At 32.5% G+C, this 14,085-nt stretch overlaps 1 protein-coding gene and 1 pseudogene across 1 annotated transcript; both read left to right on the top strand.

The window, feature by feature from the left end:
• The first annotated feature begins 1,072 nt into the window (after window positions 1-1,072).
• On the top strand, window positions 1,073-3,085 carry LOC139483533 (uncharacterized; annotated as a pseudogene).
• A 6,497-nt stretch (window positions 3,086-9,582) lies between these two features.
• On the top strand, window positions 9,583-13,819 carry LOC139483532 (uncharacterized). The gene is made up of 3 exons (XM_071267551.1): window positions 9,583-9,634; window positions 12,970-13,018; window positions 13,527-13,819. Exons 1-3 carry the CDS (start codon window positions 9,583-9,585, stop codon window positions 13,738-13,740), a joined length of 315 nt encoding a protein of 104 aa, XP_071123652.1. The 3' UTR covers window positions 13,741-13,819.
• Window positions 13,820-14,085: the final 266 nt, after the last annotated feature.

The following is a 14,085-nucleotide window of genomic DNA, read 5'->3' as shown; positions in this document are numbered from 1 at the left end:
TTTGTCAGTAACTTTAGGCTGAGCGTTTTACAACAAACGTACAAGCATACTCATATAAAAAATTATCATAGAGTACGATACGAAACATAATAATAAGATTGTTTTTCCCCATATTATGAGGCGGACTTACTTTTGATAGAAATTAAAGCTTAAAAAGCAAAAAGATTGATTTAAAAAAGCAATCTCTTTCCTTGAAATCAATATTGTCATGATGAAAATGTGTAAAAATACACATATTCACACTAGTAGAATTTTTTAGTTAATTTCTTTTAATTTCTACACAAGTAAACATGTAAATAAATGTATCCATTTTTATCTACTGTGTGGTTCAAATGGCGATGCATTTTGTCTCGTGCCTCAACCAAGTACATGAGATACGGATACAAACACGGTTTTTAGAAGGTGAACCAGGAGCGTTGTATACGTACTGAAACAATAGCCTGCATGAATTTAATTCTTACAGACGGCCTACAAATATATTCTTGCTTAACGCGTTGTACTTAAATTACCTAGTCTGCGGGCCATTTATCTCACTCAAAACTAGGATCAACAGCAATTTATCTCTCGCATGGAAATGCATAACAGTTTAAAATAAAGAGAAACTTACAACTCTATTTTCAACAGTCCCGCCATGTTTAATGAAGCTATCAAGAATCCGGAATCGTGTCAGAGATACACAAAAGACTCTTACTATATTGTTAATCTAGAGAAAAGTCAAGGTGTAGTGGTTAGTGCATCGGTTATCAAGCACAACGATTTCTGGTTCGATCTCTGTTTTAAAGAGTAAATATCAAGGACTGAATTGTCAGCTCTCCCTTGACACCATTTGCGAGTATGGTCTTCAGAAATGATGGCAGTCGATCGGAAGGGAAGAAATATGGCAAACCCGTTTAACGCATGTTAAAACAGGATAGTTTATACTATGTTTTCCCTTTTGTTGAAGGACAATTGTTATAACTGACGTTTTATCTTTTAAATCTTTTAAAACATATGGTTCGTAGCAACTAATCATAATCTTAAACACATAAACAATTCATTATGTATTGAAGTATCCATTTTATAAACAGGAAGAATGTGTATTTCTATGTGTTTAGTCCTCTGCATGTTGTAAGTGTCCGTTGGAGGTAAGACACATTATCAGTCTTAACATGTAGTTTCTATTGTTTTTTGTAGAAGTGAGTTCATCATTGTTTTAAACCGGAAATTTGTAGACGTAGACGTTTGTCAATTTGGCGCTTTTGTGGAATTACCTTGATTGGTAAAGGCTACACCCAAACATTTGAAGTTATAATACCAAATTCCGCGTAGAAATATAAGCCAAATGCGTAATGCAACCAAAATCCAGTACAATAACACAAAATAATCCAGTACGAATATGATCTAACAAGGTTTTTTCTATATGTAACAGATTACGTAAAAATATCATGAATATGGACTTTGTATATATCGTTTCGTCCTACCACCTTTAACTTTAAATCTGTATTCTAAAACTTACATATTTTCACTTAAATTCAAATTTATAGTATATGGTTGTCATAAATTAGTCCGTTTGGCGCATGTTTATGTTGCAGTTAATCGTGTCTGTATTTCCGTTGTATTCCTTTTATAGTTGATGTATTCCCCTCTGTTTATGTGTGTACGTTTAACTCTGATAAGTTTTCGCTTAATCAATAAATATGTTACTATTGAACAGCAGTATATTGATGTTGCCTTTATTCATGCAAGCTTCAATGAACAGAAATCGGGGTAAAGGAAAATACATTGAGACAGTAGAATAGGAAAACTATTTTTTTTCTGTACATCAATCTGATAAATGACAATAGATTTCAAGTCACCTTTTGTTTCCTTAGGGTATTATTTTCAGAAAAGCAAACGGAAGAGTTGTTAGGTGTTTATATAAATTATCGACTTGTATTTTTTTAACATAATTATTAGTTTCTTTTTATACTATCCCAGGGTATCTTTTTTCTCAATTTTGTAATATTGCACATTCAAAATGTTTAATTCGAAGAAAATGATATTGTTATTGAAAATTCGGGAAGTTGGTTGCAACGTTTGCAAATGAGGCGGTAAATACACAACAATGTATACACAACACAACAGAAAAATACACGTTTGGTTTCAAACATACATTTCTGTTGAATTATTCAATATTCTAATGAGGAATAGCAATTTATTGTTGTTTACTTTACCTAACGAAAACAGTAGAATACAGGAGTATTCAAGATCGATGAAGAAAATATAGTTCTTAGGAATCACTAATACAACCTTTTTGTTTCTCTTCCAGTCAACATGGCGAATGAAGAAATACAGAAAGACAGTGGACATATTAAGAAGTAAGTTGAGACTAATGCAAACATGTATGTGGCTTATTTGCTCCAAAAAAAAAACAATCTTTTGTCTGGAAATTTATGATAATGTTCAAACAGGTCTGTGTTGTTACAAATATTGTACATTTGTTTAATGTAAGTGTTACAAATATGTTGTTAACAGACATAGGGGCGAAATATACCAGCGGGACGTTCAAACATTTATTAAAAATAGTACAAGTAAAAGTCCATTTAGATATTTACACCGTCCTCATAGAAAACCGACTGTCCAGTTCCATTAATGTGTTACAGTTATAACAGTGTCCCCCACATCAGAGTTATAGAATAAAACTGATTCAATATTTAGTGTTAAACGTATAGCTTTTTATGATAAGAATCGTGCATTCAGTGATTTCATTTGCACTAAATCGTACACTTTGAGACCTTATTATAATTGTTTAATGAATAAACTAAACCATTTGCTGTTATAAAGGATCTGTGTGTTAATAATTTTTTACCCTATTATCTTGTTTAGGCTTATAAAAAGAGCACCGCCATGTGCATATAAGATTTGCAGAATTCGTCGATGCTGCAATGGGTATATCTGTACTAACGGATTCTGCAAGATGTGTGCAGGAAGAGATTGCAAATCTAATACAGACTGTTGTAAAGGATATACCTGTTCTTACAAGAAATGTATTAAACGAAATGGAGGTGGATTCGCAGTCTGGAACGATGACGTCGAATAAATCACTAATTTACTTGTTTTTCCTTACATACATGATATAATTTGATCTTATTGACATATGATTTCTTTTCTTAGAACAGTAGAGTGATCTAAACAATAATCGCTAGAAATAAGGGTGCACGAGCCGTTTTCAATGAAGTAAACAACGTCGTCATTTATAAAATTCGCGATAACAGAATATAACTGGTCACCTCAATTTGATTGTTTTTTTCTACTTTTCGCAGTACCGGCTCAAGCGAGAAAATCAATCTCGATGAAATGATCAGCGATAATCTATAAGTACTTTCAATGTTTGATTAGTATACTAAAATTTGAGAACCGATTTTTTTCATTTTTTTTTTTCATTTATATAACAGTTAAATTATAATCCGTTTTAGAAATATGACGATCGACAGTTCTTATCTGGATTGTATTGTTTAGGGTAAGCAGAAATAGACACATTTTTTTTTTATATAAATAAGGCTGTTAGTTTTCTCGTTTGAATTGTTTTATATTGTCTTATCGGGGCCTTTTATAGCTGACTATGCGGTATGGGCTTTGCTCATTGTTGAAGGCCATACGGTGACCTATAGTTGTTAATGTCTGTGTCATTTTGGTCTCTTGTGGACAGTTGTCTCATTGTCAATCATACCACATCTTCTTTTTTATACAACTGTATCCCCGTCCAGAATAAAATGAAATAGAAAAAAAATCCTTAATAAGTTCCCACTTTCAGATAAATGTGTTCTATCGCCTTCAATGATTTTTAAAATATAATGTCTTAACTAACGATTTCAAAACATGGACGTCTATGCAGAGTGTTTGTATGTATCATAAAATATTAGTTTCGAATATTTCTTAGCCTCTAATTCAACTACGATGTCGTCTCCTGTGAAAAAGGAATAACAAAGCGCGTAACATCTTGTTTCTTTATAAATCTCATGGCATAAACAGACTGATAACGAAACTGTTTTTTGAAACCTAGTAACAGTTACTGTAAATAGGAAAATAATTAGGATTTGAAACTAATGACTCCAAGGGGTGATGTAAATCAGATCAAGACAAAAACAGAATAAAAATATCATTCAGAAAAGATCCAATCAAAGAGTGTTTAAAACATCTGCGTACCATTCATTTAATGGGATATTGGTAATTATGATGGAAGTCACTGCACATTGTAAAGTATCAAATCATGTATATTTTATATCAAACTCCAAGGTTCCTGTCGGATATAAAATAAAGAGATATGTGCAGATTTTTAATTTTGTAAATTCGGTTCTGAAATCATTGCCAATAAATATTTTTTTTAAGAAGTTGGTATCTTCAGAAGATTTCAATAATAAAAAGATATCTCTATTGGTGTACAAGACTATACTATTTAATGAAATTGAGAATGGAAATGGGGAATGTGTCAAAGAGACAACAACCTGACCATAGAACAATCAACAGCAGAAGGTCACCAATAGGTCTTCAATGCAGCAAGAAATTCCAGCACCCGGAGGCGTCCTTCAGCTGACCCCCTAACAAATATATATACTAGTTCAGTGCTAATGAACGCCATACTAATCTCCAAATTGTACACAAGAAACTAAAATAAAAAATAATACAAGACTACCAAAGGCCAGACGCTCATGACTAGGGACAGGCGCAAAAATGCTGCGGGGTTAAACATGTTTATGAGATCGCAACCCACCCCCTTAACCTCTAGCCAATGTAGAAAAGTAAAAGCATAACAATATGCATATAACTAAAAATTATAAGAGCAAACTATATCCCTGTCGATTACTAGTCAGGACTGTTGCATTTAGTAAACTTCATTAGAATATGTTACTGGTATTATCTTTATCGTCAATAGTAAAAAGTCAAGGGATAACGTTTTGCTCTAAATGATAGCTTGAATGTTGTCATTAAATGTAATAGAGAAGTAAACCGGTCAGAAGGAAATTTTGACTTGTCAAAATATTTAAATTTGCTTAAAGTACATGCATCTGATAGATTATGTTCATTGATGTCAACACAATTGTTTATCCTACAAACTGTTTTAACTGTACTTTATATGCAACAAAGTTTATTATCAGACTAACAACAAATCAGCGTGTAAAAATATGTTATTTACCGACATTTTTTATTAACATCATTTAAAACAGAAATAAGACTCAACTTATCCTGTGTGTTCTTCTTATATTTTGATGTGTTTCCTTTGGTTTTGTTTGTAACCCGGACTTGTTTTCTTGCAATAGAGATATGACTTTTTAAAACGGTATACTTCTGTTGCCTTTGTTTACATTATCATAAATGTAGACCCATGGAATATAATAGAGCTCAAATAACGTCACTTCAACATTCATATGTGTTGTGTCAATCATTAACATGAAACACAACACGGACCTGTTTTGGCATATAGTTTATCAATCGAAAATATGGTCTTTTGGAATTATCGCCAAGGAATGAACGATTCAATGTCCTGAACATGGAACAATATAATCTATATTCTAGCACCAATAAGACACGTAAGACAGACATAGCAGGCAAATTACCTTATACAATGATCAACATCAACTATAAGACTGAACTGCGGCAGAAATTACAACAACGATATATATATATAGAAACTGCCGATATGATTATACCTACCAAATTCCTGACTTAGTTAACATTGTTGCTTCTCAAAGTAATATAAATTATCTTGTAAGTACTTAAAAATGTTTTCTAAAAGTAAAAACCTAAATCCAGGTAACAACATAAAACGGAGGTAAAACATCAACTGTAAGAGGAAAACAACGAAACAACCAAAACACTTATCTACAACAAAAACAACAGCGAAGACACATGAAATGCAGATTATCATTTTAGTGTTCCTTTATCTGGAAAGCTAATTATACTTAATAATGAGGTTTATCGGTAATTTGAGTATTTTTCCTTTGATGTGTACTCGCTAATAATGTCAGTATCAGTGTACTGTCCTTGATATGAAAATTATAGGGTCAGTTCGTAATTGACATGCGCTAAAGTAGTGCGGAAGAATATGTTTTTTTGGTAACCAATGAAAACGCGTTACGTCACGCATATCATTAACCGCTTTGCCGTAACTATAAAGTTATGTCGTTCTCGTAACTTATGTAAACAAATCGAAACAACGAGTTACTTCAAACGAAGACTAAAAGTATTTAAATAAAATGATTCATGATATGAAAAACATAAATTCTTTAAAATTAAACACAAAAATACTGATAATTAAAAAAAACCTAAATAGTATTGTAAGTCACGTTCTAAATAAATCGTCTGCTTTCATAAACATGGATCCCTACTCTGCCGTCTTTAACGAATATCTAGACCCATTATACTTGGAAGATGACTATGAAGTTCCACAATTTGATGTTCAATATGCACAACCACAAATTAATTTTTACACCTTTACACTTTTAAACCAGCCAAAACCCCCTCGCCAATAAAACCAAATGAAAGTAAAGAAAATGAAGTCGATATTACTGAAACTGAAACCCAGACACAAACATTACAACTCCAACAAATACCACAAATACCCGATCTAGATTTTCTTGATGATAGTTTTACAACACAAATTTCAGAGCTACCAAATTGTGATTTTGAAAAGTTTTTAAGCAATATATCCATGATATCCGAAGAAAATCTCAACGTTATGTCTGAACAAAACGCAAAATGTCACAGTAGATTTGTTACAAATGATGAAAATGAAAGGGCAACTTTTATTGAATAAAGAGAAAATTTAAATACCATTAGGAAAATGAACTCAGCTGTTAAAACTTTCCAACAATATCTTATAAATGTCAAAGCAGAATTTAGAGAAATACATACGACGCAACCGCAAGAGTTAGACCAGTACCTGCACGAATTTTTTGTAGGTATTCGGAAAGAAGTAAAAGTAAAAGACAATAATGACATTCAAGAAATTGACAGAGAATATCAACCTGGAAGTCTTGATGGCTTTCAGTCAATGATCAACAAACACCTAAAAATGAAAGAAAATCCATTGGATATCATGAGGGATGACTAATTCAAGAAATCGCGGGATTGCTTAACCGCCAAAAAAAGGCATTTGAAACAGCTAGGCCTTGGAAACCGTCCCAATGCTGCAGAAGCTTCGGAGTCTGAAGACGAGGAGGAATTGTACAGATCAGGGAGTTTTGGTACTGATGATCCGGACAATTTGTTAAGTACCATTTGGTATATGAATACTATTCATTTCGGACTACGTGGTTCTCACGAACATAGACAATTGAAGTTGGGAGATTTAAAACTGGAAACTGACAGAAATGAAAACCAGTGCTTAACCTACAATGAAAGACTAACTAAAACAAGAGATGGTTCAAATACGAAAAATACAAGAGCATATGCTCCAAAATCCTGGAGCAATCCCCAAGATGAGAGGAAATGTCACATATCAACATATCTAAAGGTCATTATTATCAATATATTTCAACAAAAATTTTATTTGCCAAGGTATTCATACAAAAATTTAAAAAAAAACATTCATAAATATCAATAACACAAAAATATATATGTTATGTGATTACAAATGAGAAAACTAGTCATCAAGTAAACAAAATAAAAATATAATGAATATCCCATATCCATTACACAGCAAATTTAAATCAAATAGAAATTACATGTACATGAAAAAGACCTGTTGCCACGCCCTATTATTCAAACCAATACAATTGAAACTGCATTTGTTATCAACATATAACTCCTTTGATGAAAATTTGCAATCTATCCAGTAATTGAGAAGTACTACAATCAAATATAAATGCAGCACATAAACAGTAACCAGGAAGAATTGACAATTGTAGAAATTTGACACAAACTTGTGAAAACCAGTTATATTCAATGTTAAATAATTATGCACCCAAAAGAAAAAACAAACATTGATTAGATTTCACACTTTTCATTCATTATAAAAACGAGATGTGGTATGATTGCAAATGAGACAACTGTCCACACAAGACCAAATGACACAGACATTATTAACTATAGGTCACAATTCGGCCTTCAACAATGAGCAAATCCCATACCGCATAGTCAGCTATAAAACAACCCGATATGACAATGTAAAACAATTCAAAAATGGTCGTAAATGGGCACAACAGGATATACAACTTACACGTAACTTGATTGTAATATTAGTTTAATGTAAACAACAACACGTTCCTATAACAGCTGCTTACACCAGTTACATTTAAGGATTCGGACCATTTAAATTGTACGTAAGTTGTTGATATAAGTAAATGTTCAGTAATGTTTCGTTTTATATTGAAAGCACATTTGTAAAGTTAGTTTGAGGTAAAAAATTAAGTGAGCGAAGTAAGTGAATGCCAACTGTCGCTAAAGGCACAGTTTCATAAACCAAAAGTCAAACGTTCCTACTTATATTTTACCTGTTAATTAGTTGTCATAGGCTATAGTATATGCTCATTTTAATTTGGACAGTTGTTAACTTTGTCAGTAACTTTAGGCTGAGCGTTTTACAACAAACGTACAAGCATACTCATATAAAAAATTATCATAGAGTACGATACGAAACATAATAATAAGATTGTTTTTCCCCATATTATGAGGCGGACTTACTTTTGATAGAAATTAAAGCTTAAAAAGCAAAAAGATTGATTTAAAAAAGCAATCTCTTTCCTTGAAATCAATATTGTCATGATGAAAATGTGTAAAAATACACATATTCACACTAGTAGAATTATTTAGTTAATTTCTTTTAACTTTTACACAAGTAAACATATAAATAAATGTATCCATTTTTATCAACTGTGTGGTTCAAATGGCGATGCATTTTGTCTCGTGCCTCAACCAAGTACATGAGATACGGATACAAACACGGTTTTTAGAAGGTGAACCAGGAGCGTTGTATACGTACTGAAACAATAGCCTGCATGAATTTAATTCTTACAGACGGCCTACAAATATATTCTTGCTTAACGCGTTGTACTTAAATTACCTAGTCTGCGGGCCATTTATTTCACTCAAAACTAGGATCAACAGCAATTTATCTCTCGCATGGAAATGCATAACAGTTTAAAATAAAGAGAAACTTACAACTCTATTTTCAACAGTCCCGCCATGTTTAATGAAGCTATCAAGAATCCGGAATCGTGTCAGAGATACACAAAAGACTCTTACTATATTGTTAATCTAGAGAAAAGTCAAGGTGTAGTGGTCAGTGCATCGGTTATCAAGCACAACGATTTCTGGTTCGATCTCTGTTTTAAAGAGAAAATATCAAGGACTGAATTGTCAGCTCTCCCTTGACACCATTTGCGAGTATGGTCTTCAGAAATGATGGCAGTCGATCGGAAGGGACGAAATATAGCAAACCCGTGTTACGCATGTTAAAACAGGATAGTTTAGACTATGTTTTCCCTTTTGTTGAAGGACAATTGTTATAATTGACGTTTTATCTTTTAAATCTTTTAAAACATATGGTTCGTAGCAACTAATCATAATCTTAAACATATAAACAATTCATTATGTATTGCAGAATCCATTTGATAAACAGGAAGAATGATTATTTCTATGTGTTTAGTCCTCTGCATGTTGTTAGTGTCCGTTGGAGGTAAGACACATTATCAGTCTTAACATGTAGTTTCTATTGTTATTTGTAGAAGTAAGTTCATCATTGTTTTAAACCGGAAATTTGTAGACGTAGACGTTTGTCAATTTGGCGCTTTTGTGGAATTACCTTGATTGGTAAAGGCTACACCCAAACATTTGAAGTTATAATACCAAATTCCGCGTAGAAATATAAGCCAAATGAGTAATGCAACCAAAATCCAGTACAAATATAAATCAATTGCTTTAAAAAAGCAATTGTAGGGGGTCTTTCCCCCTGTAAAATTAATTGAATTGGGGGTGGAGGGGGGTGTTTGTTTGTTTGTTTGTTTGTTTGTTTCTGTATGGGGTCTATATTATTGTTACCGGAGAAGTTTCATGTTTAGTTTGGAAAGTTTTTCTTTTATTTTAGGTACAGCGCGCGCGCCACATCACGTGACACGGGTTTATAATAACGAAAAGATAGTCTTTTTATTTCTTTTTAGGTGGGGACTTTGAACAGACAACATGTATAGAGACGGAATAAACACAATGTAATTTCTTTTGTCATTGTAGGAAATTGACATTTTGATGACAGTTCACAAGCAGTGCATGTTTTGGATTTAATTGATCCGGTGTAACTTTAAAACACATTTATTGATTATTTTCTGATAATGTACATTTTTCAGCACCTGTTTGTAACACAGATTAGTATTTCAAACTCGGAGCGGACATTTTATTGTAGGTTTTTACTGAGATTTCCGGACCTAGCAAGCTATTTTTACGGCATTGCCATTTCTTTTCTCTAGGAAAAGCTTTGAGAGATATCTGCACCAAGTTTTTTTATAAACGTTTAGTACATGTATGCCCTGCTGACTGCAAATTTTGAGGTCGATTGTACTTGTAGTTTCAGAGAACATGTGGATTTTTTTTCAGAAGTGACGTAAGAACAATATTAAATTTCAATTTTTCTTGAATAATTGAGAGTTTGTTCCTTCAATAAACTGTCATGATTAAACAGTCATTCAGATTGATTGATTGATTGATTGATAAGTTGGTTAGTTGGTTGGTTGTTTGGTTGGTTGGTTGGTTGGTTAAACACGTTGAATAGGGTCAATTGAAACACGGAAAAAGAAACAAAGAAGATCTTGGACCCTATATTAAACACATGAGACGGAAACATGATTGATTGATCATGATCATGATTGATTGATTGATTGATTGATTGATTGATTAGTTGGTTGGTTGGTTGATTGGTTGGTTGGTTGGTTGGTTGGTTGGTTGGTTGGTTAAACACATTGGATAGGGCCAATTGAAACACGGGAAAAGACACAAAGAAGATCTTGAACCCTATATTAAACACATGAGACGGAAACATGATTGGTTGATCATGATCATGATTGATTGATTGATTGATTGGTTGGTTGGTTGGTTGGTTGTTTGTTTGGTTGGTTGAACCCTATAAGAAACACATGAGACGGAAACGTGATTGATTGATTGATCATGATCATTATTGGTTGATTGATCATGATCATGATTGATTGATTGATTGATTGATTGATTGGTTGGTTGGTTGGTTGGTTGGTTGGTTGGTTGGTTGAAATTCAAACACACATAAAACTGTTTAAATAGTGCCAAAACCACATAATTTGATGACCTTGACCTTAGACCTTGTAACCTTCGTCAAGGTCATTGCTCCACAAGGTCATTGCAAAAGACCCTATGGGTCAAGGACCTTTTGTTTAAGAGTTTTGCCTAAAAATGGCCCTTTAAAAACCATCGATGGGAGTTATGTCCCTTACATGATGGTAAAATCAATATAGTCATAATGTAAAAAAAGTTGCCCCTTGAAGTACCAAGCATTTTTCACTGCTTAATTTTTTTGTATCTATAACCGTTCAAGAGTTATAGGGAAATCAAAGACATATGAAAATCTAAAATATGACCTTGACCTTTGACCTTGACCTAATTTTCTAAGTTAGGAATCAGGGGACTCAAATAAAAACATTCCAGGGTTATACGGTTAACGGTTTATGAGTTAAAAAAACATACCGACAAATTTATTCCGAAAAGATAGATAACTCCTATAAAATTTCTTCGAATCGCTTCGATCCAAATACGCCAAAAATTACTGAGGATGTAACGAACAATTTTGTAAAATAAATTTGTCATAATCTTTAACGGTTGCGAAGGAGATGCCATAACAAGGAAAACAGTGTTTGGGGAGATAACTCCTACAAAGAAAAGTATTCATTTACGCAGGGTAAATTTCAAAAGCGCATAAACTGTTCGATATCATATACAAAATATCTAAGCGACATATTGCGAAACAAATGTTTATCGCAAGAACAAAATTAGGCGGAAGAAAAAAAAAATAATCAGAACAAATACAATAGGCTTTCCACAGAAAAGTGGAAAGACCTAATAACACAAAATAATCCAGTACGAATATGATCTAACAAGGTTTTTTCTATATGTAACAGATTACGTAAAAATATCATGAATATGAACTTTGTATATATCGTTTCGTCCTACCACCTTTAACTTTAAATCTGTAATCTAAAACTTACATATTTTCACTTAAATTCAAATTTATAGTATATGGTTGTCATAAATTAGTCCGTTTGGCGCATGTTTATGTTGCAGTTAATCGTGTCTGTATTTCCGTTGTATTCCTTTTATAGTTGATGTATTTCCCTCTGTTTATGTGTGTACGTTTAACTCGGATAAGTTTTCGCTTAATCAATCAATATGTTATCATTGAACAGCAGTATATTGATGTTGCCTTTATTCATGCAAGCTTCAATGAACAGAAATCGGGGTAAAGGAAAATACATTGAGACAGTAGAATAGGAAAACTATTTTTTTTCTGTACATCAATCTGATAAATGACAATAGATTTCAAGTCACCTTTTGTTTCCTTAGGGTATTATTTTCAGAAAAGCAAACGGAAGAGTTGTTAGGTGTTTATAAATTATCGACTTGTATTTTTTTAACATAATTATTAGTTTCTTTTTATACTATCCCAGGGTATCTTTTTTCTCAATTTTGTAATATTGCACATTCAAAATGTTTAATTCGAAGAAAATGATATTGTTATTGAAAATTCGGGAAGTTGGTTGCAACGTTTGCAAATGAGGCAGTAAATACACAACCATGTATACACAACACAACAGAAAAATACACGTTTGGTTTCAAACATACATTTCTGTTGAATTATTCAATATTCTAATGAGGAATAGCAATTTATTGTTGTTTACTTTACCTAACGAAAACAGTAGAATACAGGAGTATTCAAGATCGATGAAGAAAATATAGTTCTTAGGAATCACTAATACAACCTTTTTGTTTCTCTTCCAGTCAACATGGCGAATGAAGAAATACAGAAAGACAGTGGACATATTAAGAAGTAAGTTGAGACTAATGCAAACATGTATGTGGCTTATTTGCTCCAGAAAAAAAAAATCTTTTTGTCTGGAAATTTATGATAATGTTCAAACAGGTCTGTGTTGTTACAAATATTGTACATTTGTTTAATGTAAGTGTTACAAATATGTTGTTAACAGACATAGGGGCGAAATATACCAGCGGGACATTCAAACATTTATTAAAAATAGTACAAGTAAAAGTCCATTTAGAAATTTACACCGTCCTCATAGAAAACCGACTGTCCAGTTCCATTAATGTGTTACAGTTATAACAATGTCCCCCACATCAGAGTTATAGAATAAAACTGATACAATATTTAGTGTTAAACGTATAGCTTTTTATGATAAGAATCGTGCATTCAGTGATTTCATTTGCACTAAATCGTACACTTTGAGACCTTATTATAATTGTTTAATGAATAAACTAAACCATTTGCTGTTATAAAGGATCTGTGTGTTAATAATTTTTTACCCTATTATCTTGTTTAGGCTTATAAAAAGAGCACCGCCATGTGCATATAAAATTTGCAGAATTCGTCGATGCTGCAATGGGTATATCTGTACTAACGGATTCTGCAAGATGTGTGCAGAAAGAGATTGCAAATCTAATACAGACTGTTGTAAAGGATATACCTGTTCTTACAAGAAATGTATTAAACGAAATGGAGGTGGATTCGCAATCTGGAACGATGACGTCGAATAAATCACTAATTTACTTGTTTTTCCTTACATACATGATATAATTTGATCTTATTGACATATGATTTCTTTTCTTAGAACAGTAGAGTGATCTAAACAATAATCGCTAGAAATAAGGGTGCACGAGCCGTTTTCAATGAAGTAAACAACGTCGTCATTTTTAAAATTCGCGATAACAGAATATAACTGGTCACCTCAATTTGATTGTTTTTTCTACTTTTCGCAGTACCGGTTCAAGCGAGAAAATCAATCTCGATGAAATGATCAGCGATAATATATAAGGCTTTTCAATGTTTAATAAGTATACTAAAATTTGAGAACCGATTTTTTTCATTTTTTTTTTTTCATT

The sequence above is a fragment of the Mytilus edulis genome, chromosome 7, assembly GCF_963676685.1.
Source record: "Mytilus edulis chromosome 7, xbMytEdul2.2, whole genome shotgun sequence".
Lineage (NCBI taxonomy): Eukaryota > Metazoa > Mollusca > Bivalvia > Mytilida > Mytilidae > Mytilus > Mytilus edulis.
Note: the sequence above shows the minus strand (reverse complement) of the source record. Positions and strands in the feature narration are given on the sequence as shown.

Excerpts from the sequence above, each read along its gene's own strand:
- LOC139483532 (XM_071267551.1), top strand. The coding sequence starts at position 9,583 with ATGATTATTTCTATGTGTTTAGTCCTCTGCATGTTGTTAGTGTCCGTT. Across the intron at positions 9,635-12,969 it reads GTTGTTAGTGTCCGTTGGAG|TCAACATGGCGAATGAAGAA; the intron begins GTAAGACACATT and ends TTTCTCTTCCAG. Across the intron at positions 13,019-13,526 it reads GACAGTGGACATATTAAGAA|GCTTATAAAAAGAGCACCGC; the intron begins GTAAGTTGAGAC and ends TATCTTGTTTAG.